This window comes from Macrotis lagotis, chromosome 1 (assembly GCF_037893015.1).
Source record: "Macrotis lagotis isolate mMagLag1 chromosome 1, bilby.v1.9.chrom.fasta, whole genome shotgun sequence".
NCBI lineage: Eukaryota > Metazoa > Chordata > Mammalia > Peramelemorphia > Peramelidae > Macrotis > Macrotis lagotis.
In genome coordinates this window covers 291,290,930-291,316,686 of record NC_133658.1, presented here as the reverse complement: position 1 = coordinate 291,316,686, position 25,757 = coordinate 291,290,930, and the positions used below count along the sequence as shown (strand labels likewise).

Here is a 25,757-nt window from a genome sequence, read left to right as displayed (position 1 = left end):
ATGGGGTGTGGGGAGAGTTAGGAGCCTATTGGGTAAAAGCAAATACTAATTAATAAAAGTTATTTATTTGGGTATGAGCCCACCACAACCCTAGGGTCAGGCTCAGACTGATTATTTCAACCAAAAACAAACAGAAAGTGTCTCTCAACCTCTTGAAAAAGGGATGGGGATGTGGGGGGGGGGGAAGCAAAGGTTGAATTTATTTGTCTTAGGAAGAATTTGCAGCTAATTCCCTCTAGGCTATTTTGACCCTTAAATTACATGGAATAAGAAAAAACAAGTGGGGCTGGAGGGAAGGCTAAGAAAGACTTGATCATTAGACTGAGAGCACATTTGAAAATCTCTTTGGCAAGCATCTGAAAAGAAATGGAATGTGTGAAATAATTTAATGGCAGAAAACTGCGCTAGTCATTTTTTCATTGCAATGTAATAAGAGGCAATGTAATTTTAACTTTAAGAGGTGAGGACCTGAAATTTCCTCCATCTGAACTGAATCCAGAGAGAAGAGACAGAAATGTGTTGATCCTAAACCTTTTACACAAACAACATCTAAGCGGCCAATTCAAATGGAAATTTTTTCATGTTTTTCCTCTCTCAAAACTAAAATTTGAGTTTCAAAAAGGGAAACTTTGGGCTCCATTCCCACTTGAAAAATTGGAATTCTTGATGCTTTTCTCCACCCCACCCCCCCAACCTCACTCCAGCCCATTAGCTGAGTGTGATTAGAGGTGACTTAAGTTGAGGTATTTTCTGGCGGCAGAACAGTGGTTTCTTTTTAAACCTCAAACTTGTTGCTCCCAAAGGAAGACACATATCCACATCAATAAATTCCTTAAGTGATGATTTAGGAAGTTAATATAATAAATGAATATCCAGTCATCCTCCACGAAAGTCCTCCTCTAATGCCTTGCCATGGAGGTGACCCTGGGCTCTTAAAGATTATTCCAGTGGACTGCAGACCTTGCCAGGTCCAACCAAGCTAGAAAGGCCTCAATAACAGGTCTGTCATCCAAGAACTAACTGAGTTAAAGGTAGAAAGGATCATCTCTAAAAAGTCACACACCAGGTGATGGATTTTTTTTGGCCACTGTAGTACAAGAGAGAGTCCATAGAGCTGGTGTAATCTGCCAATGAAATCAGGGTCCTGAAGTATTTCAGGATCACGTCATTAGGCATGTGGCTCCAGCATAGGAGCCAAGAAGACACACAGGAAACATAAGACATAATCTCTTCCCTCTAGAAATGTGAAGAGACAACAACAGTGCAAAATGAAGGGATGATTCAGCTCTCCATATTGAAGATTAGCATGGCCTGGGACTCGGAGGAAAAGCAAGAAGATTGGATTTGAAATTGGAGAAGCTGAGTTTGAATCGTAACTCTTGCACTGTGACCAAACACCTGATCATTCTGGGCCTCAGTTTCCTCATCTGCTATAAAAAAGAAAAGCGAATTAAGCAATGGCTAAAGGTCCTTCCAGTTCTAAATTTGACGATCCTATAGACATGATCCATGTGAGGAACACTTACAACAACATAAACTGTCAAGAAAAACTAGGAAGTAGCTAGGTGATGCAGCTGATAGAGCACTGTCCCTGGAGTCAGGAGGACTTGAGTTCAAATGCAACCTCAGACACTTGATATTACTAGCTGTTCTTGGGCAAGCCACTTAACCCCATTGCCTTGCAAAAACTAAACAAAAAAACCTATTGAGTAGGATAATGAGAACTCAGAAAAGGTCTGAGGAGACCAGCAGTAAATGGGGTTGAAAGGGATTGATAAGGAGACCCTCCCCTCAGGGAGGCATGATTAGATTTCAAAGGAGATTGTGGGCAGTGTTGAAGAAGGGAAGAGATTGGGAGAGATGAGTGACATGGCATGTGCAAATCTTTGATTCTCATAATAACCTGCCAGGTAAGTGTTATTATTATCCCCATTTTACAGTTGAGGAAACTGAGGGAGGCAAAAGTTGGAAGAATGACTAGTCCAGGCTAGATTTTAAGTCAAGTTTTCCTGATTCTAGGCCACTGTGACACTGAGCTGGAAGGAGCATATTTGGAGGATAGGAGTATCCAAAAGACTGGTATATTTTATCCTGGAAGTAATAAGGAATTACTGAAGATTTCTTTGTTAAAGAATATTCAATGGCTCCCCATTGCTTCAAAGACAAAATACAAACTCCTCAGCTAGGCATTTAAAGTCTTTTCCAGTCCAACTTTCCAGTTTCATAGAACTTCTATCCCATACTCTGTCTTCCACCTCTGGTCTACTTGCCAAACTCTGAACCCCACATTTTCTATCTTCTACCTTTATGCTTACAACACAAGCTCTCCTTCCTACTATTCACTTCTACCTTGGTGAATACCTAAATCTCCTTCAAGGTTCAGTTCTTGTGCTACATCCTACAAAAAACTTTTCTTGATCTCCCTAGATGTCATTACTTTCCTAGCTCCTCAGGTTTACTTCTCAATAGGATGTAAGCTCACTGAGGGCACTCCCTGGAAGGTAAGCACAGTGTAGGCTCATTAATGAATATTTGCTGAATTGAATGGAATTTCTTTACCTAGAATGGAAGGTTTCTGTAAGTAGGAAGATTTTAACCTTGTTCTAAAGCTAAAATGTATGAAGGGACTGAAGGTTTGGTGTTGTTTGTTTTGCTGTTGTTGTTGTTGTTGAAGAAAAGTGCCATACAAACCTCTGGTGATACCTATAGAGTAGTAGGATAAAATGAAGGTACATTAATTGGGTTTAAATATAAACTCTACCACTTGGTGATTCTATGACCTCAGTCAAGTCACTTCCCTCTTTGGATTTAAGCTTCCTTGTGTATAAAATGAAGGTTTTAGGTTAAATGACCCATTAGGTCCCTTTTGGTCTGTGAGAGGTAAAAGTCTGAAGGATAGCAACACCATGATATAAACTCTGGTAAAACCCTAGGTCAGCTTTAATGTAGTCATTGCTCATCAAAGAAAATAGGGTTTCTACTGAAACTAAGATTAAAAGAAATGTAGTAAATTGGGAAACAAATTTTATAAATAGTATTTCTGACAAAGGACTCATTTCTAAAATATATAGAGAACTGAGTTAAATTTACAAAAAAAAAAGCCATCCCCCAATTGAAAAATGGTCAAGGGGCAGCTAGGTGGTGCAGTGGATAGAGCACCAGCCCTGGAGGAGGGAGTACCTGAACTCAAATCTGACCTCAGACACTTGATAATTACCTGGCTGTGCCATTTGCCTTGCAAAACCTAAAAAAAAAAAATGGTCAAAATATATGCAGAAACAATTTACAGATGAGGAAATCAAATCGATCCATAGTCATATGAAAAATTGTCCTAAATCATTACTCGTTAGAGAAATGCAAATTAAAGCATCTCTGAGGTACCACCTCACACCTCTCAGACTGGCCAATATGACCAGAAAGGACAATGATCAATGCTGGAAGGAATGTAGGAAATCTGGGACATCAATACATTGTTGGTGGAGCTGTGAACTCATCTAACCTTTCTGGAGAGAAATTTGGAATTATGCCCAAAGGGCAACAAAAATGTGCATACCCTTTGATCCAGAAATACTACTACTGGGTCTATACCTGAAGAGAGCATGAAAAAAGGGTAAAAACATCATTTGTACAAAAATATTCATAGCAGCCCTGTTTGTGGTGGCAAAAAAATGTAAATTGAGTGAATATCCATCAATTGGGGAATGGCTAAACAAATTGTGGTATGTGTATGTCATGGAACATTATTGTTCTATTAGAAACCAGGAGGGATGGGAATTCAGAGAAGCCTGGAAGGATTTGCATGAACTGATGCTGAGAGAGATGAATAGAACCAGAAAAACATTGTACACCCTAACAGCAACATTGGGGCAATGATCAACCTTGATGGACTTGTTCATTTCATCAGTGCAACAATCAGGGGCAATTTTAGAGTATCTGCTATGGAGAATACCATCTATATCCAAAGAAAGAATTGTGGAGTTTAAATAAAGATCATAGACTATTACTTTTAATTTAAATTTTGTAAAAAAGGTATCTTATGTAATTATTTTTTTTTCCTTAAGGATATGATCTCTCTCTCAACACATTCAATTTTGATCAATGTATAGCATGGAAACAATGTAAAGACTATCAGACTACCTTCTGTGTGTGGGGGGAAGGAGATTGGGGGGAAAATTGTAAAATTCAAAAAACAATTAAAAAAAAGAAAATAGGGTTTCTCTCTGGGCCTGCCTTTTGGGGAAAAATCACTCCCCAGAGGAAAAAAAGAGTCTGAACCAGTTAGTTCCCTCATGGTTTGCAACAGATTCGTCTTTCAATACCCTTCGGCACAAAAGGGCTGATTAGTGCAGAATGTAAAGGGTTAGGCACTGGGGACAGTCTTCTCCCAAGGCATCTTTTCTGTAACTGTGGTTTTAGAGTTGTCTGGAGACAGTGAAATGTTAAGTGACTTGCCCAGAATCAAATAGTGTCAGTGACAGGACTTGAACCCAGGTCTTTTGACTCCAAGACTCAAACTTCCTCTTAAAGTTTAAATAATCTACAAAATCTCTTTTGAGTGTTAGGGAAAGGATACCACTTAACTTTTTTTTTCAATCTGGTAAAATTTATGAAACTTCTCAGAGTAATCTTCTTAAATGCAGAAAATAAAGCACATAGGACTCTAAAAGAAATCAGTTATATTTATAATAATAATAATAGCTAGCAGTTATTTAGTATTGTAAGCTTTGCAAAGTGCTTTGTAAATTTTATCTTCACTAGGGGAAATGGGGATTATTTATTATCCCTATTTTGCAGGTGAGGATACTGAAACAGATTGAGGTTTAGTGACTTGCCCAAGGTCACACATTAGTCTGAGGCTAGATTTTAATTCAAGTCTTCCTGACTCCTACTGCTATTCAGTAGTTTCAGTCATGTTCAGATCTTTATGATTCCATTTGGGGTTGTTTTGGCAAAGATACTAGGGTGGGTTGCCATTTCCTTCTCTAGATCATTTTACAATTGAGAAACTGAGGCAAAGTTAAATGACTTGCCTAGGGTAACACAGCAACATCTGAGATCAGATTTAAACTCAGGAAGATAAATCTTCCTGATTCCAAGCCTAGTGTTCTATTCACTTTGTCACCTAGCTGCCTATATATTATTAATAGTTTTTTTCTCTCTCGTAATCTATATGTGTGTGAATATATATATATATATATAATATAGATAGATAGATAGAGACATTATATATAACATCTATATATTATAAAGAAGTTCATGGATCATAAGTTAAGTACCTCTAAGATAGAAATTCCTAAATGATTATAAAAGGAAACTTGGACCTTCTACTAGAAGGTCCTTAGGATTACCTTAGTCACAGTTTGGATGAAAAACAGGATCCAGAAAGAAGTTCAGTCCTGTTCTGGATCCCCAAACAAAGGAGATGTGGTTATAAGGTAGTGGTTATCAGTCACTCTATCTCCAACTTTCCAGGGACTCCTGTGTATTGGTTTGAAACTGGCTTTTGATGGACCTCTTAAGCTCCATCACAGACACCCAGCCAATATCCTGGAACCAGAAAAGTTGTTAAACACTCTGGTGGTCAAAAGGACTAGAAAGGCAAAATGGTTTTCATTATAACTCCCATTTTGAGTGGCTCAGAAAGTTCCCCAGAAAAATTCTCCTTTTTTGGCTGAAAATTTTCCCTGGGCTGGTCTATGCCCAAACATCAACATGCATGGGAGTGTGTGTGTGTGTGTGTGTGTGTGTGTGTGTGTGTGTGTGTGTGTTTGGTCAAGAGGCCTGATAAGTTATCTGGAACTCAAAAAAAAATAAGAAAATTTCTGCCTTAAATTGCCTGGGGAAAAAAGCCAAATAAGCAGAATGGTTTTTGACACCCAGTAGACCCTCACTGTTTCACTATGTTCCACTTTCCTCCACTCATTTTTTTTCCCACAAATATAAAGCATGAACATTCTAGTGGAGGCAGCATGGAGAGCAGATAGAAGGCCAGTCTGGAAAGAAGGAATAGTTGAGTTTGTCCTGCCTCTGACATATTCTGGCTGTGTGATGATGGGCAAATCACTTAACCTCAGACAACTCCCTAAGACCAGAGATGTCAACCTCAAATAGAAAAGATGATCACTCAACTTATGTAACGATCCCTGCAGGTGGCACTTTGACTTAGAAAACCACATGAACATGATCTATTCTATTGTGTTTTTATTTTGTTCAATATTTTCCCATTACATTTTAATCTGTTTCTGATAGCTCTCAAGATTGTTGGCAGTTGAGAAAGGGCAGGACACCTGTCTTAGACCACAAGCCACAGAGAAGACACTAACTTGCATTAATAGAGAGCATATTCTATGCCGCTGAAGTCTCAGGTCCAGTCCCTGTCCTTTGATTATGTTTCTAAGTCTTCAACTTGACTAAGAAAAAGACAATGACGGAGCAGCAGTCATATTGCAGGCAAATGATAATGGCATTATTTTAAAGTAAGGAAAGCCACTTACTTGGATAGGATCATAGACCTAGTGGTGGAGTAGTCCATCCTATCATTTTTTGGATGGGGAAGCTGAGACTCAAGGACTTGTCCAGTGATATAGTTAATAAATGTCACAGACAAAATTTGAACCTAGTTCTTGCTGACTTAGAATTCAGGTTGCTATCTACTATCCTGGCCTGCCTTTTCATTCACTTATTTCAATCTCAGAACAAACCTGTGAGGTAGATACTACAAGTTTGGGGAAACTGTGACTTGGAAAAATAAAGTAATGACCAGGGTCAGCTTAGCTCATAAATGTCAGAGGCAGGATTTGAATCCAAGTATTCCTGACTGCAAATCCAAACATTTATTGAGCACCTCCTGGGGCCCAAGCCCTAAGTATTCTTGAGGTATTTGGGGATGGGGGAATCTGGGGGCCCAAGATAGACAGGGGATAGTATAAGAATCAATCCTTGGATAAAGCACCGGCCTTGGAGTCAGGAGTACCTGGGTTCAAATCAGGTCTCAGACACCTAATAATTACCTAGCTGTGTGGCCTTGGGCAAGCCACTTAACCCCATTTGCCTTGCAAAAAAAAAAAAAAAAACTAAAAAAAAGAATCAATCCTTGCCCTGAAGGAGATTTTATCTGGGGCAACAAAATAAGTGACAAGTAAAAGATGGTGCCTTCTGTATAGTTGAATGGTAAATAAATACTTGCTGTTCAGTTGTGTCCAAATCTTTATGATCCCATTTGGGGTTTTTTCTTAGAAAAGATTTTGGAATTGTTTGCCATTTCCTTCCCCATCCCATTTTATATATGAAGAAACAGAGGCAAATAGGGTGAAGTGATGCAAGTCACAACAGGGTCATAACAGTTACTAAGGCTCTGAAGCTAGATTTTAACTCATGACAATTAGTTGTACTGATTCCAAAACCAGTGCTCTATCCACTGTACCTCCTAGCTGCCAATAGGTGCTTGCTGAATGAATGGATGACAAAACACAAGGAATTCTTCACAGAGGATTCAGGAGTTAAGACCTTAATTTCACTACCTATTGAGCAGAAGATAAATGCAAGAGATACCTGGGAATAAATACAGTTGACAAGTCCTCTCCACAAGAGAAGACTGGTAGCCCAGCAGAGAGTGAAAACATTATCAACTAATTGCATGCCATTTTGCCATGAGTTTCAAGCTGAACTCCATCTCAAGAGACTGGTGACAATTAATGAACAAGAATGTATTAAGTCCCTATTATGTGCCAGAAATGGTAGGAAGTATCAGGAGCAAAGACAAAAATTCTAAAGTCTCTGCCCTCAAAGATTGTCTATTTATAGAGGAAGCCAACATGTATGTACATAGGCAAGGTGTCCCCACAGTCTTAGAGGGATATGAAGTTTTACGAGCTTAAAGTTTTCAGGGCTAAGACTGGAGATAACCATAAGGACATGTGGAATAAATAGGAGGGAGAAGACATTAGTTGTTGGGTGCATCAGGAAAGTCTTCACATAGTTGGTGGTGCTTGAGAAGAGTTTTAAAGGAAACCAGGGGTTCTGAGAGATGGAAGTGAAATGAGGGATCCTTCCAGGGGGACCAGATTGTCCAAAGGGGAGGAATTGGAAGACAGGAAATGAAGTATTCTGTGTGGCAAACAGCAAGAAGGTCAGTAAGGTTGCAAAAGTAGATTGGAGCTGACTTGTGAAAGACTACAAGAGTCAAAAGAAGGAGATTATATTTGATCCTAGAGTCACTGGAATTTGACCAAGGGGATGATATGATCAGGACTGTATTCCAGGAAAATCACTTTGACTTCCTTATGATGGAGGATGGAAACCTCAGCTGTAAACTAAGGTGAGATTAATCAGGCACAAAATTTGGAAGGTATTGATTGTGTTCCTTCAGGAGATAGAAATATCTGTTTAATTAATTAAAAGAAGCAGCTACTTAATGGCCTCAGTTTCCCTTCCATTGCATTACATGCAATGAACTCCTCCTAGATAGACTCTGCCCCACTCCCTCCCACAGATGCAACCTTTCAGGATTTCTAGGATCAATACCTGTGGGTTCAGGGTCCCAGGACCTCTATTTCCCCACAATGGAGTGGTATCCTAGAGTCTCTCCTCCCATGAGTTTTGTGTCTTAAGGGCTATTCTTCTCTCCCAATTGTAACTATCTTTAAAGGTGATTAGGGGTAGTGTAGGGAGTGGATCAGAATGGGGTTTTTGAGTCTAGAGGTTACTGGGAGCAATTAGAGAAGTACTTGCTCATGTGCCAGAAATGTCAAGGCTCTGATTTGTTAGTTTTATGCAATGGAAGAATTGATGATAGATGTAGCCAAAGACCTCACACTCTAAAGATTAACAAACGAAGTTGACTTCCATCTGTGTTATCAGCAGATAGAAAGAGTCAATTAATGCAATGAAAAGAGTCTTAAACTTGAAGACAAGCAACACCTGGGTTTGAATACTGGTACTGATACTTGGTGATTGTGTGGTCCCCAGGCCAGCCATGAAATTTAAGCCCTCTCTGAGCTTCTCTTCCCTAACATTGGTTCTTTCTTCCTCAAAGAGTTGGTGTGAACATTAAAGGTCATCTAGAGGAATATCAGTGATTATTATTAGGACTTTGGAAAGATTCAGTTCAAATCAATTCAGCTTTTCAATGGAACACCAACTAGGGTCAAGACCTTCCTTGTTCTAGGCTACTGGGGGTCCATGAATGAAGAAGACACAATTCTCCTCAGGAGCTTACAATCTTAGATGCCCAAATGAATTCCTCACCTCAACACTACGAGTCTCCCCTTCGAGGCTATAGATAACAATTTACCCTTGTCTGCATCTTCCTAGAAATCTGTCACTGGGAGAGCCTCTTCCATCAAGTTCTAGGGGTCCTTCTTCAGTTTCTCTGGATTTAGTGAAGAAGCTATGGAGTAAATGAGTTGTACAATGAGATCTCACTCTCTCAAAAATCAATTTATCATTTAATAAGAAGAAAAGATAAAATAGTACATAATAGGATCATAGGGTTCATATCATCATATTGGCAGCTAGGCATCCAGTACATAAAAGCACTGTACCTGGAGTCAGGAAGACCTGAATTCAAATCTAGCCACAGATGTTTGATAATTGTGACTCTAGGCAAATTAATCTCTGTCTGCCTCAGTTTCCTTTTCTATAAAATAGAAACAATAATAGCACAAATCTCCCAGGCTTGCTATGAGGATAAATGAAATAATATCTATCAAGTGTTTTGTAAACCTTGGAGTGTTCTATAGAGCAATTATTTTTTAAAAAAGGAAAGAAATTTAGAGATTATTTAGAATTATCTCATTTTTCAGATGAAGAAGCAGGCCCGGATTAGGGAAGTAATTCCCCCAAGGCACAGAGATGGTAAGCAGCAAAGCCAGAATTTAAGCTCAATTCTTCTCACTCCAAATCCAAGACTTTTTACATCATTGTTGTTTTTCAGTTTTGTCTTGACTCTTTGTAACCCCAGATGAAGTTTTCTGGCCAAAGATACTGCAGGGGTTTGTCATATTCTTTTCCAGTGGATTAAGGTAAACAGAGGCTGAGTGATTTATCCAGGGTCACATAGCTAATGAGAGTTTGAGACCAGATTTGAATTCGTCTTCCTAATTCCAGACCCCAAATTTTATCCACTGCACCTAGCTTTCTTCTATCACCCTGCATTACAAAAATGCAGAAGTTGACAAGGATGAGCACACAACTTGGTGCTTGATGGGATGGCTTCTGGTGTGAGTCATGAGAAGACATGGGATATCACCCCTCCAGGTGTTCTCTCACTCTCTGTCTCTCCCTGTGTCTTCAGGTGAGTGCCTCAGCCCCAGCAGAGGGGCCTCCAAGAGGAAGAAGAAGCAGCGTAGAAACCGAACCACCTTCAACAGCAGCCAGCTGCAAGCCCTGGAGCGGGTGTTTGAGAGGACTCACTATCCTGATGCCTTTGTCCGAGAGGAGCTAGCACGAAGGGTCAACCTGAGTGAGGCCCGGGTCCAGGTAAGAACAGCAGGCTTACTCTAAGTAGGAGGCAGTAGGGGGGCTGGGAGAAGTGTAGACCGGTTTCTTCATCTTCACTTCATAAAGGGGCCAGATTAGATGCTCTCCAAGGTCTCTTCCAAGCTCTTGTGATTTGAATAAACAGTGGGAGGGAAAGTACTGATTTCCTTGTGACCCCTGGAAAGGCCTACAGTTCCACCATTAGAGCATCATTTTTACGTATTTATTTTTTTGCTCCCATCTAAGATAAACTTGTTGAGCATTCCTGAGTGATTGTGACCCATCAAGAAGAGCCTGGGATACCCAGACTTATAGCCAGTCTCCTCCCTTTCCTGCATGCCCCACCCTCCTCAATCTGCCACCTCCTCATTGTATGCCTCCTGGTCTCTGCCCAGGTATGGTTCCAGAACCGAAGGGCCAAGTTCCGACGAAATGAGAGAGCCATGTTGGCCAACAGATCCGCCTCACTACTCAAGTCTTATAGCCAGGAAGCAGCCATTGAGCAGCCAATGGCACCCAGACCAACAGCCCTGAGTCCAGACTATCTGTCCTGGACAACCACGTCACCCTACAGGTGAGACTCCCCAACACTCTGAACCTGCCCTCTCCCACCCAACCTTCTAGGGACTCTGTGGCTGGGGTCAGCTAGAGAGCAAAGGGAGGAGAAAAAGTCCTCTTAAAGTAAGGGGAAGAAGGGGAAGGATGGATCACCAAATTGGAGAACAAAGGGGACTAAACAAGTTTCAAAGTAACTGTTCAAAGCAAATTTTGTTTTATTCCTTGAGACAATGAAGAATTCATTTAGGCTTATGAGGCACAGAAACAGAAATTAAAGAATTCTTTGCCATGGGTATCCCAAAAACTAAACCAGTGGGAGGGAAACCCCTACCCCAGAACAGGTTAGCCCAGGCTCTACCCATTTGGGCACAATTAGATAGGAAAGTATGAAGAAGGATTAGAGGAGAAGAAAAGGGAAAGGGAGAGAAAGAAGGAGAGAGAGAGAGAGAGAGAGAGAGAGAGAGAGAGAGAGAGAGAGAGAGAGAAGATAGAAAAACAAAGGGAGGAGGGATAGGAAGAAGAAAATGGAGAGAGGTAGGGAGAGGAAAAGGAAGGAGAGGGAAATGTAAAAGGGGAGAATGAAAGAAAGAGGGGAAGGGAAAAGGAAGGAGAGAAGGAGGAGAAAGAGGAAAAGGAAAAGAAAAGAGAAGGTGGGAGGGAAGGGATCATAGAAGGAAAAGGAAAAGGAAGGAATGGGATAAATGGAGGGAGGGAAAGAAAGGAAAAGAAGATAATAGGGAAGACAAAGAGGGGAGAGAGAGTCAGAGAGAGAGAGAGAGAGAGAGAGAGAGAGAGAGAGAGAGAGAGAGGGAGAGAGAGAGAGAGAGAGAGAGAGAGAGAGAGAGAGAGAGAGAGAGAGGAGATCAGAGAGCTTCTTGGTGGGGTATCTATTGTGGACAAGGGATTTGTAAATGACTATCAGAAAAATCTAGAAAATTTCAGTGTCTTTTAGGATAGAGAGGGAGATGAGATGGGGAGTCAGGGGGCTCCGGATGGCTCATGGCAGGGCCTGCTCTGGTAGCTAGGTTCCTCTCTGGACACCCCAGCCCATAGGTTCTGATCACTCTCTAATCTCACTTTCAGCTCAGCTGCTGGCAGCTCTGGGCACTCTCACCCTCCTGCCAGAGATGCACCGGCTGATGGGGGCTCCAGAGCCAGTTGCGGGGGCAGCTCCACGCCTGTACAGAACATCGAGATGGGCTTGCCGGTGTGAAGGGGAAGAAGGGAAGAGAGGAAGTGGGGCATGGGGAAAGCAGGGAGTTAGAAGACCTGGTCAGGGCTTCCCTCACGCCACCTCCTCCTCCTTCCTGATTCTTACTTGAGATGGCAGGGGAGGTGGGGAACCAAAGTTTTTCTGGGGGTCTTATCTATCAGAGATGAACTTTAGAATCCCTCCCAGCTCTGAAATTCCATATGTCTAAGACTTCAAAGTTTACCCAACCCCCACAATGAAAGGTGCTTTTAACTCTTCCCCTAGTCCTGCCAACCTCTTGGCACTTCTGAAAGGAAAGGAACAGATCTGAAATCCCATTTGATTTAAAGAGAAAGCCAAGGTAGAAAAGAGAACAGAGAGAGGAAAACAAGAATGGGAAGTCACCAGAGAGAGTCAGGAAGTGGTTGGGCCAAGGCTGTGAGTGATTCATTTATCTTATGTCTCCTCCTTCCCTCACACCAGCACAGTGCCATCCTACAGCCCCGGGGGGACAGCCACTCCCACCCAGGGAGTCAACATGGCCAACAGCATCGCCAGCCTCCGCCTCAAAGCCAAAGAGTTCAGCCTGCATCAGAACCAGGTGCCCACAGTGAACTGAATGATTCCCAGCAACCCTCAGTCAGGACTAAGCTACCTTTTTCTTAAAAAAAATTTTTTAAAGAAAAAAAGAGAGAAAGAAAAAAAAGAAAAAATGTTTTTAAAAAGAAAAAAAGAGGGGAGAGGGAAGGAAAAGAAAATGAACCCCCCCCCCTTTCCTACTCACAAGAATGGCTGTTCCTGCCCCTACTAGAAGGGCTGGTTAAGAAAGGAGCCTTCAGAGACATCCAACAGAGACATTCTCTCCAACCTAAACTCCTTCTCCCATCTGGCTGCCCAAGACAGCAGGTTCCAGTGCCAGTCCTTTCTTCCACCCTCTGTCTCTGTTATCCTCATTCATGAGCATCTGATGCTGTCAAGCCAGGAAGGAGGAGGGAATGAACAGAGTTTCTGTTTGAAAATCAAAAAGCTTGAGTTCTTTAAAAAGACAACAGCAACAAACAAACCTGGAAAGGGATAGGGAAATAAAAGAAAAAACTATAAACAGAACCCAAGGTGTTTCATTTGGGATGCAGAATGTGTACTGACATTAGCTGATTCTGTTCAAGACCCATTTTCACTTCCTGAAACCAGATGGCATTTTGGCATCAAATAGCCTAGCAGTGAATCAGTGGCCATAGCCCTTGGTCTGCACATAGACTGAAGTTTGCCCATTGCCATTGGACAAATAGTAGGACTCCATGGTTTAGGCCTTAAGCATATGTGCATCCTTGTTGAGGGGAGGAGGGGGATCAAAAAGAGACTGACCCAGACTCCATCTATCCCCTTTGCCCAGGGAAGCTCTCTTAGGGCTCCAGGTAGACTAAGAAAAGGATGACAGAGGCCAGGTTTCAGAGTAAAAAGAGCATGGTGCTTGGAAACAGTGACCATGGCACCCAGAACCCTGGTCACAACCCTTCTCACTAGACTATCACTACTTCTGCTCAAAAACAGAGTTGGACCAGATAATTCCAGGATGCCTTCAAGCTCCAAGATCTGAGATCCTCTATGCATACAGGTGGTTCAGCAAGATGGATACTCTTTGTGTACCTGGGCCAGTTGTTTCTCCTTTGGCCTAGTATTCTTCTTCACCATATTCCCAGTTTTATGGATGTGTTGACTCAATACTACCCTTCACCACCTGGATATCTAGGCAGTGGTCATGGGAAGAGAGGCATAGAAATAGCAGGGACATTTCTCTCATTCCTGGAGACCTCATTGTGCTTCCTGTGTACAGCTTCTAACTCCTCCGCAACCCTCCTTATTTGGTGATTTGGAGAAGGACCAGATGGGAGCAGTCCCTCATCATGGAATTGTAGTAGAAAGAACAATAAACTGGGGACCCACTGTCTGGTTTAAACCCTCACTCTGCCACTTAATACTTGAATAACTGACTAAGTGCCTCTCTGGGTTTCAATGTCCCTATCTGTAAAATGGGGTGATTTCTAAAACCCCTCCCAATGCCAATGCTTTAGGATTCTGGGACTAAGCCCAGGCCAGGGGACTAGAAGCTCCAATGGTTCAGAGAGGAAGGGAGGGAGGGAAATATAACAGGGTGGTTTAAAAGAACCTCACTTGCAGGAACATAGAACTTCTTCACCTTCATATGTGGGCATTTCAATGAATTGACACAAAAACCTGCTTGGAAACCATACTGCATACAGATCTGGCAATTTTTTTCACAGCCCTGACCATTTAGATATCATCAAACAAGAGATGCTGAACCAGAGGCAAGCCTGGGATTACAGACTGGGTGGTCATCTAAGGAGTGGGATCCAAAGGGCATCAACCAAAAATAGTGATCTCTGCAGATGGCTAGTGAAAAGGGAAGAGATGACAGGAAAAAGACAAGGGACTCAACAATTTGGCTCTAGGAATTCTGCCTACCAGCCAAGGCAGTAGGGGGCCATAGAAAACTGCATCTGGGAGTTCTGAAACCAAACAACCTCTCCCTGACAACCAGTCCTAGAGAGACCACCCAGCCCAGACCCACCCCACATCTGTTCTTGTACACAAAGGCAGAGGTTTGGGGTTTTTTTTAATTGTATAAAACACATTTATTTCTCTATAGATGCTGCTACATTACACCCAGAACTCATATGGTTTACTATGCAGAGGCAAAGGAGGGAAGAGTCACCAGAGTCCCATACTATTTAACAATCCTCTCAAATTCTACAAATCAATTTGATCAGAGAACAGACTTAGACTTGGGCAAAGTGGACAAAGTAGGTAATCATCTATTTGAAAGAGAATGTGAGGACAACACCCTTTCCAAGAAAGCACTGTCCCAACCACAATGAGTCCAGTGCAGTGTCTGAAATTCCACCATTAGCACTCTCTCTCTCTCTCTCTCTCTCTCTCTCTCTCTCTCTCTCTCTCTCTCTCTCTCTTTGTCTTTGAATTAAACATAACAATCTCTCTCAACTCATCTTAAAATGAAAATACCCCGGGAGACCCAGGATCACACATTAAATAACAAATACCAGTTTGTAAATTTTTTATCAATGCTTCCTTCCTTGACCTGAGGAATGAGGAAGTCAAGACCACAGTGCTTGGAATGGAAAGAAGTGGGAAGAGAAGAAGTTAAAGGAAGAAAAGAAGATTAGAGAGAAGACCGAAAGAATGCTATGGAAATTGTAAGAGCTCTAACTTTGCCCAAACTTTTACCAAAAAAACTTGCCTCCTGCAGAGAGGGTTGTAACAGGAGTAGAGACCTACATACAGACTCCTCTTAAGGAAGGGTTGTCCGGAGGCTAATTGCAAAGACTAGACAACTTCACCTCCTTGACAAGTTGAGACCATCACTCAAGGAAAGCAAGGTTAGTGTTGGTATCTGCCTGTACTGACTCCAGGTGACCAGCAAGTGACCTAACTGGACATCAACAGGGGGCTTCATAAACAAATTGCAATTTAAGCTTCCTTTCCCCAATGGAAACAGAAAAGCTAATAGATTCTGGTCTCTCCCAGGTATATTATAGTCAGTGGTTAAGGTCTCTGAGTCTAGGGACACCCAACAGGCAGGGGTTTTGCCGGCAAAAGAAGGATGTTTTCTTTACCTTTTTTTCTTGGTGGAGAAAATAAAGGCCTTTTCTGGCACTGCTAAGGGCTAGATAGATGGGATCGGCATGTTTTGTGAGGGCCTGGAATCCTCTCTGAACACGAAGCTTGTATTCATGAGAACTTCTGTCAGCTCTGGAAAAAGCCGTAGGGGCTCTATTCCCATGGAAAGCTCCTGGCTCTCTCAGTCATACCACAAGGATATAAATGTCACTTCCGCCGTGAGTGCACTAATGAAAATAAACCAGTTTAATAGTTTACAGATGCCTCTCTGGAAACCCAAAAGGGAGAGAATAAGGATCTCTCTCTCTCTCGATCTCTCTCTCTCTCTCTCTCTCTCTCTCTCTCTCTCTCTCTCCTCCCTCCCCCCTTTTTAATAAAAAAGTAAAAAAGAAAAACAAAATGAATTAAAACACTTGCTCTTGATATTGTAGCCCTTAATTGCTGTGATGTTTTGGCAGCTTATTCAGCATCTGTCATTTGAGATAAAGGCTTCACGGAGACAAGATACAAATTGCCCACACGGAGCTTTGCGGTGAATTAGAAATTTTTCCTCTGTAGTTCTTTCCCCTCATTTCGGCTCCCTTCCCTTTGTCTGATTCATATGCAAGATTGATGGGGGGTTTCAAATATCCCTTTCAATTTTTTTTAATATGAAGGAATTTTTAACAAACTCCAAACCATTAAAAAAAAGCCCCAGTTGGTAAAGCAATATGAAAAAATGCATATTTGACTGGTTATAGTTTGGGGGTTAGAGTCTGTCTATTTAATAAGTGATGATCCTGATAAAAGAGAAGTTTGAGGATACCTCAAGACTGTTGCTCTTTCTGGAACCCGGAGGCCAAGCCAAGCTATTGTAAAAGCTGGCCACTACCACAGAAGGAGAACCCAAGGGGGTATGGAAGTAGAAGGGAGAAAAGAGGGTGACTGGAGAGAAGTCAGGGAGAAGTAAACTGGTCTCCAATCATTCTAATCATAGAGTAGACATAAGGAGATTTTGGCTTCCCTTTTCCTGGCAAAGGTTTATAGCTTGGGGCTGGGGGGCAGGTATCCTTCTTAGACTCAAATTCCAGTCAAGCAAAGAGGAAGGGGAGATAAAGGGAGTATTCGGATTCAGAGCATCTGTATTTGAATCCTGATGTCACTGATAGCACTATCTGTGTCACGGTGAATAAAACACCTCAACTTTCTTCACTTCTTTTGAGCTTCCTCATCTAGAAAATAGGATATTGGATTAAACCCATAGTTGTCAAAGGGAGGTCCAAAAACTTTATAAAAGGAATTCATGAGATCAAAAATATTTGATATTTTAACTTTTCATATAACAAATAGCAATAAATATAACCTATTTATACAAAAGCTCTTTGGAGATACCTAACTTTTAAGAATATAAAGGGATACTGAGAGCAAAAAAATTTGAGAACTGCTGGATTAAACAATCTCCAAAAACCTTTCCTAATTCTGAAATCCAGTGATCCTGCAATCATACCCTATGATTCCACAACTGAGGCACATCTTCTGGAATTCTCATCACTTTTCATAGGCAGTGGGTTGAAGGGCGTCAGGGAAGGGGGAAGATAGCACAAAAACTGTCAAAGAAATTTCTGATGCCAAAAGTTCCTCCCTAATGAGAGATCACCTGGCTCAGCCTTACCTCTCAATTGTTATTTAACCCACAAAAGAGGCAAAAAAACAATATTTAAAGACATACATACTTTGAAGTCATTGCTAAAATTCAGAACTATCTGGTTTATTCTTGGAGTAATCTGGAGTCATCACAAATCCATCATACACATAACCTGGGGTTGGTTAACCACCAACAGCTAACTCCTTCATTGAGTTATTTGACCAAGGTATCAGAGAAAAGCAAAAAGGATTAGAGCAGAAATGAGCTGTGATTAGAGGGTGTCCTAGCTCCATCCAAAAACAGAGCCCCATGTCCCACTCCAGGTGTAAGAGTAGTTTCTGGAATACCACCATTTTTGCTTCCTCTCTTTGGGTTACACCAAGGGTTCAGTCTCACATTCCCATCATTCACACTCAGGCATCAATTAATTTATCAGATCATTGGTTCCTTCCTGAAATTAGGGATGAAGTGACCTGGGTGGGGCATTGTCGATAGAATTCTGAACTTGGAGTCAAGAAATATGAGTTTCAAACCCTGCCTCAGAGACAGTATCTGTGTGACCTTGAACAAATCACTTTACCTTTTTTGGTTTTGTTTCTTCATGTGTGGACAAGATGGTTTCCAAGGTTCCTTCTAGTTCTAACTCTATGATTCACTAAGACCCTTCCAAGTTTGGAGTTAGGAGAGAAGGGAAGAGGGAAAGCAGGCTTAACCAACTTCACCATTTTATCTTCCTCATAGCTCTTCTGGCTCTATAAAAAAGGGGGGGGGTAGGTGGAAGCTTGTGGGCTGTGTTAAATGCAGTTCTAAGTTCTAAGAAGACAGAAAACATTACTGGTTCCTAATAAGGTAAGGAAAGGATTGTAGGAAAGGCCCAGTTCCTACCCATATGAAACTTGCAATCGAATAGAGGATAACTTCACTAATATTGACAACTAAGAGTGCAAGATGAATACATTGAAAGGTTCCAAAAGAAACTTGTTATCACTGAGAATTATCACAGGAAAGGAAGGGATGGTATTAGAGGTGGATTTTTAACAAGTACGAATTGCACAGGTAAAGAGAAAGAAGGGTATTTCAGATAATGAGGACAAAGAAGTGTGAGAATTCAGTGTGTGTTCAGGAGCCTGAGTCATCATGTTTGGCAAGTACAGAGGACAGGGGGAAGGAATTATGATATACCAGTGAAAAGATATGCTGGCACCTGATAACTATGTAATCATTCAGTCATATCTTGGTGACAGCATTTGGTGTTTTCTTGGCAAAGATAAGGGAGCAGTTTAGCTATTTCCTTCTCCTATTAAAGAAGTGCAGTGAATAGAGGTTAAATGACTTGCCCAGAGTCTCACAGTTAGTATCTGAGGCTAGATTTAACTCAAGTCTTGCCGATTCCACATCAGCATCCATCCACCCCACCACCCAGCTGCCCCTGGTACCTAATTATACAGAGGCCTTCAAATGTCAAGCAGAGGATTTTGAACTTCAGTTGGTAAGGCAGTGGGAAACCATTAATGTTTGAGGTTTTTTTTTTTAATATAAGGAATGGCATGTCTACTTTTGTGCTTTAGAGAGGCAGTAAGGAACAGTGGAAAGACTGCTGTCCTTGAAGTCAGCAAAAACCTGATACTAACATTTTCAATGTGAACATGGGCAAATTACTTAAAATCTCACTGGGGTAGTTTCCTCATCTGTAAAATGGAGATAACAATATTGGTGCTATTAATCTCTAAGAGTTAATTCAACATATATTTATTAAGCCCCTATGATATAAGCTAAGTACCAGGGATATCAAAACAAAAAATGGCCCAGCCCTCAAGGAGTTTACATCACCTAGGGAGAGTTACAACATAAATATAGAGAAGTAAAACCTGAGTGTCATCTGGGGCTCCTAGACCCCATCCTTTAACAGAAGGACTTATTCAGTCTTGGGAGTTTTTCTTCTAGGGCTTGGAATCTCCCTCTATCCCCTCACCAAAACTCCCCTGGGAACATCAGATTCTGGCTTATGTTATTCAAAGGACTGCATAGCTCCCCTGTATGAGCATCAGACTTCCTCAACAATAAACATGGGGCCATTTTTATTAATAGAATGTAAAAACCAGAGAAGTAACTAGTATCCAAGCCCCTTTAACTAAGTCCCCTGCCTTCAAACTATGCATCTCAGTTTCCCACATCCTAAGGGATTCAGTCCCAATCTCTATAAACATACAGAGCACCACATTTAGGTTTCAGTTATGTAAATGAAATCATGGGTCCTGAGTCTCTGCCAAACCATCACCTTCTTCTACAGTCTCTAGTACAGGGGTTATTAATTTTTTTGTGTCATGGACTCTGACACTGGTGAAATCTTTAGACATTTTCTCAAAATAATATTGTTAAATACATAAATTACACAGGATTGTAAAGGAACCAAAGATTAAAAAAATAAAAACATCATTTTTTTCCTCTCCCACCCCTCAAAATCCATAGATCAGATCTTGCAGGTCCTTGGACTCCAAGTTAAGATCATCACAGATCTAACAGTGTTTTGTTGGCTGCCTTGTTTTTTCTGGAGTCTGTGATCTTCTTCCTGTAGGTCAGTCTCTCAGCACAGCTGTCCATCTCCTACTGGGTGTCCCAAGCCATCTCTAGTGCAGCAACTCGCATTGCATGTCCCACACGTAGTCACCAACGCAGCTTGGCTTTGCTACTTGGAAGGCCGCTGCTTTCTCTGATGGCCTAATACTGCTCTCACTCTACCACATGGGCTTCCTATATTGAAGTTCCTTTCTAATAGCTACCTCCCTGCAGCAGCTTCAAGCTTAGAACTTTTTATACCTGTACCTCAGGTATTCCACTAGCCAGTCTAGACAAGGGGAGAGGGCAAGAAAATATTTTTTGTAGCTGCTCTGATGGACACTGTCTACTATATAAGGGAGAGACATGTCTGCTACATAAGGGCACATTGGAGAAATAAAAAAACTAGGAATTTTGAGACAGAAAATCATGGAAGGTATCTGGAAGAAGGTGTTTCTGAGGTGAGTCTGGAAATAAGAGCTAAAAAAGGCTGAGGTGAGGAAGGGAATGTTTTCTAGGTACCCCAGTCATCTTTACCTAGATGTAAAGATAGAGAGAGATGATATTGAGTTTGGAGACTAGAAAATAGTCCTATTTGACTGGTGTGTAATGTACTTGAAAGTAATATGAATAGATTGGGCTGGAGTCTAATTGTAAAGAGCCTTAAATATCAGGCTAAGGAATTCACATACTTTTTTTCTAAAAACAATAGAGAGTCACAAAAAATTTCAGCAGAAGGACGATAATTTTGGCAACAGTCTGAAAGATGCACTAGGAAGGGAGAACCCAGTGACAAAGAGACTATTAAAAAAAGGCCATTATAAGGCAAGAGTGCTCTGTCATTTTTAAGGCACAAAATAAACATCATTTTCTTATGAAAGATTATTCTGGTAGTGGTATGAAGGAAGGGTTGTAGGGCACATTTCATGGGACTTAATAATGATTGGATATGAAAGATGAAGAAGAAGAAGAAGAAGAAGAAGAAGAAGAAGAAGAAGAAGAAGAAGAAGAAAAGAAAGAATTAACTATAATCCAAAGGTAGCAAACATGAAAGACTCTAAATAATGGTACCATTAGATAAATGGTACCATAGATAAAAATAATGGAAGCAAAATGAAGGATATGCTTAATGAAAAAGGAGACCACAACTTGGGATGCATTGAGTTTGAGGTGCTGGTGGAACATCCATATAGTTATATTCTGAAAACAACTGGACATGTGGATCTAGAAAGGTCATTCTACATTAATTCAAATAGGATGAGATTCAGTAAGATGAATGACCTAAACACATTTTTGTATTTAGTATTTGGTCATGACCCTGACTTAAGAAATAAATCTGTTCCAGATATGAATAACCAAAATGCTCTGAAGGATCTCACAGTCCTACCCTGCTGAGTGTACTAGGCAATCCTAATAGAGTGACTCCAGGAAAAAAGAAAGTTGGAAACATTATCTAGCATGACTTTAATTTATATTAGGGGATATGAGTTTTTTGAAGATTGGAAAGAAGGAAAAACTGAGGCAATCAAGAGATTTATAAAAAAAATTTCATTATTATTTTGATGGAAATTAAGAAGTATAAATGGTTATATTGAGCCAATATATTAAAAACATCAAAGCTTCCCAAGTTAATTAGATTGTACACAATGTCAATGTGCTACTGACTAGCATTTTATAAAACTATAATTCATATGGAGTTTTTAATGATGAGCAAGAATATCAAGAGAAACAATGAAAACTTTGCAAAGGGGACTCATCTTTCGAATTAAACCATTAAATGACAATTATGGAAATTGTCTAATACTTGATTTAAAAAATAGAGAAATAGATCAATGGAAAAATATGGAATACAGAAGTTGTGCTAAATGAATATGAGTATTGATAAACTCATTACTAAGAAACGGGAGGGGTGGGGGCGGCTAGGTGGTGCAGTGGCTAAAGCACCAGCCCTGGAGTCAGGAGTACCTGGGTTCAAATCCAGTCTCAGACACTTAATAATTACCTAGCTGTGCGGTCTTGGGCAAGCCACTTAACCCCATTTGCCTTGCAAGAAAAAAAAAACCTAAAAAAAAAAGGAAACAGTGGGGAAGGGAATGCAATAGAATTTAGTAATTATTGGGAAAATTAGATAGTGTATAATAATACATAATTGAATAGTCTAACATCTCAGACAATTCCACTCCCCCACCCCAGGCCCCAACAAGAGGAGATGCTCCAGGACAGAAGGCCATACCAATCCTGCTACCAAAGTTTAGAACCTAACCTAATTTAGTTCTAAATCATGAATGCAAGAATATGAACTTCTCCCTAGTCCCTAGTAATTATTCCAGGTTAACTCTAGAATTCTCTGTGAGACTACCATGTTACTCTGCTCCTAGTACTAGAAGAAAGATTTAAAACACTATCAGGGTCAGCCTTACAAATGTTATTTGACTCTTCAACAAGATTATAAATTCATCAATAATCTCACCAAGGGCAGGGGTCATGTCTTAAGTTTGTGTACCCAATGAAGAGATGATATATATTTAATAGCTGGACTGAATTAACCATAGGTTTCCTGAAGGGATTCTGGGCAATATTCTCTTATCTTCAAATATTAACCCTAAGGCCTACCATTCCACTACTATAGCCTTATTCCTTGGAATCCTCCAAGGATTTTCAAGGATCCACTTTTGAAATGAAAAACTGTACTTCTGTCCTATCATAGTCTGGTATCCCTGGGTCCCATTGGCTATAGAAATGGAATAAAGGTGCTGACAGGATCTATCATGTTGAAACCATCTACAGCACTGCCTCTATTGCTAAGTAAAGAAATGTTCAACTCCAGGGTTTATCAACAAGTGATTTATTTCTTAAGCTTTAATAGCTCACAAAACCAAAGCATGGAGTTGCTGTTCTCTGCCTTGGTTAAGGATGCTAGGAGTCTTTAAAGTTCACCTACTACATTAGCTCCATCCATGTTCCCTGCCATGCAGGCATCCACCAGGACCCCAAGATCTAGCCAATGTGTACATACTCCTCTCCATTCTGCTGCTATCTGTCTCTCTACACTGGGAATAGTGACTCTCTGACAATACCTCTAGAGACCTTGCCCCCCTCATTCTAGGGGAGTTAGTTTATTCAGTTTTGGAAATATTTTTGGGATGAAGTTATCCAGATTACAGAGTGAGTCTATCCTACCTCTGCCATCTATACCCAGGGCCCCAAGATCATGTTTCTTCATGCCATGACTCCAGGACTTGGAAAGTATAGGAAAATATTCTTTCAGTTGAAGAGATCTAAAAAGTAATAGGCAGTTTGAGAAGTGGCAAGTTCCCTGTCACTGGAAGTCTTTAAAGAATTTTATACAATGACTTGCCAGGTATGCATAGTATGGATTTCCTTCAGTTAAGGGGTGAAACTAAATGACTGCTGAGATTCTTCCCAATTCTCAAATCCCAGTTCTGTGATTGACTTTTCTCAGTGTTGTCTAGGTCCCAGATTACACTTCTATCTGGAGTTGAGTTGGTTGAATTTCCCTCACTTCAAATGAGAATAGAGGCTACAGTGGGAAGAATGTCTGTCATATAGTATACACTTGCCACTCATTTCTTGATTTTCCCAACCCACTCTTGCTCTGGATAATAATTAAATATCATTGCTTCTAGAAAAAACATGAAAAGCAATTGCCATGTAGCTATTTATGAGGCCCCTCTTTGCTATCCCTTCCTTCCTAATATAATATGGGTTGTGTCATACATCCTTCCTAGAATATAAGCTCCATGAGGGCAAGGATTGTCTCACCTTTGTATTAGTATCTCCAAAATCCAGTACAGGGACAGGCTCATGGTACATATTGAGAGTGCTTAAGAAATATTTGATTGATTGATAGCAAGTACTATCAGTTAACAGTAACTTAGCTACTAATTAAAAGTAACTAGGAAGAGGTATGGGAGGGCAACAGGAAGCAATGTGAAACAAACTTTACCAGTGTCCCCAATTTCACACTTTGTGCCAATCGATTGTTCATTACAAACTGTCTAAGAAACTCTGCCTCCTTCCAACCTTCAGCCTGATGGGACAAAAAAGATACAACTTATTGGTCCTCCTCCCCCCAGCCACGCATTCTGGGAGAGATCCACCCCCAACATGGTACTTTCTTTTGGGGGGGGAAGATAATATTTTATTTTTATTCAGTTTTCAATCGTTTGATTCTTCATGACCCCATTTGGGATTTTCTTGGCAGAGGTACTGGAGTGGCTTGCCATTTCCTTCTCCAGCTTCTTTTACACATGAAGAAACTGAGGCAAACAGTTAATTGGCTGTCACACAGGGTCACACAACTCATAGGTGTCTAAGACCAAGAAAATTCCAAATGGAGTCAAGAAGAGTGGGACATAAGTTAAACAACAATACAACAACCATCACTCTCTGCCTAGCCACCTTCTGAGATGATCATATATTAAATCTCACTATCTTTGAAATTGGACTTCATGATTTTGAATCCTGATATTTCAGATTATTAATACCAATCTTTTTATTGACTCTGCCTTTGTCTGAATTTTTTCTTTATATATTTAGACATAGCTGACCCCTCAAACATTCTTCCAACTCATGAACTTTTGCAATTTCCATGATCTACATTTTTGTTCCACCTGAGTCATACAGAAGGATGATAGCACTGTTAATATCACCATCACTCCAACAGTTTTTTTCCCCCTAGGTCTGTGATTTTTTTTTATTAAAGATTTATTTTGAGTTTTACAATTTTTCCCCTAATCTTACTTCCCTCCCACCACCCCCACAGAAAGCAATTTGTCAGTCTTTATGTTGTTTCCATGTTGTTCATTGATCCAGATTGGGTGTGATGAGAGAGAAATCATATCCTTAAGGAAGAAACATAAAGTATAAGAGATAACAAGATCAGACAATAAGATATCAGGTTTTTTTTTCCTAAATTAAAGGAAATAGTCCTTGGACTTTGAGCAAACTCCACGGTTCTTTATCTGGATACAGATGGTATTCTCCATTGCAGACAGGCTTGTTGCACTGATTGTTGCACTGATGGAATGAGTGAGTCCATTAAGGTTGATCATCGCTCCCATGTTGCTGTTGGGGTATACAGTGTTTTTCTGGTTCTGCTCATCTCACTCAGCATCAGTTCATGCAAATCCCTCCAGGCTTCCCTGAATTCCCATCCCTCCTGGTTTCTAATAGAACAATAGTGTTCCATGACATACATATACCACAGTTTGTTAAGCCATTCCCCAATGGAAGGACATTTACTTGATTTCCATTTCTTTGCCACCACAAACAGAGCTACTACAACATGGTACCTTCCAAGCAGATTTCTCAAGGCAGCAGAGTTCACCTATTTCCTGCAAAGCTCTGTCACTTGTATTTCTACTAGCAAACTAAGTGAGCTATCCTCTTTGGGCTCTGAAGTATAATATAGCAACATGTTTATTGGCAAAAAATGCACCCCTAAATGGGGTGAGGGAGAAGGGGATGACCAAAGGTGCTCTTCCAACTCTCAACCTTCTCACCTGAGGAATGGCAAAGGAGAACTGTCCCCAGACTTCGGAGAACCCTCCCCAGTCAAGGCTGATGGATTCCAGGGCAGCCCAATCTGCTCACTAGAGTAGAGCAACCCGGTATCTCTATGACTAGGCAACACTGCCATCTTGAGGTCACTGTTCACCAAGCCGTTCC

The 25,757-nt window shown here is 40.8% G+C and overlaps 1 protein-coding gene and 1 long non-coding RNA gene across 3 annotated transcripts in view; one reads left to right on the top strand and one right to left on the bottom strand.

Moving 5' to 3' along the window:
• PRRX2 (paired related homeobox 2) overlaps positions 1–15,223 on the top strand; it is a 63,518-nt gene extending 48,295 nt beyond the window's left edge. Inside the window, exons 2-5 of one of the 2 annotated variants that reach the window (XM_074210963.1) lie at positions 10,295–10,479; positions 10,875–11,053; positions 12,121–12,244; positions 12,713–15,223. In XM_074210963.1, coding sequence (XP_074067064.1) covers positions 10,295–10,479; positions 10,875–11,053; positions 12,121–12,244; positions 12,713–12,895 — 671 coding nt within the window. In that variant the 3' untranslated portion in view covers positions 12,896–15,223. The remainder of the gene's footprint in view (positions 1–10,294; positions 10,480–10,874; positions 11,054–12,120; positions 12,245–12,712) is intronic. The other variant, XM_074210964.1, reaches the window with a different exon arrangement.
• LOC141505266 (uncharacterized) overlaps positions 1–16,191 on the bottom strand; it is a 38,837-nt gene extending 22,646 nt beyond the window's left edge. Inside the window, exon 1 of the long non-coding RNA XR_012473572.1 lies at positions 15,883–16,191. This is a non-coding gene — a long non-coding RNA (uncharacterized LOC141505266). The remainder of the gene's footprint in view (positions 1–15,882) is intronic.
• Between the last annotated feature and the right edge of the window lie 9,566 nt (positions 16,192–25,757).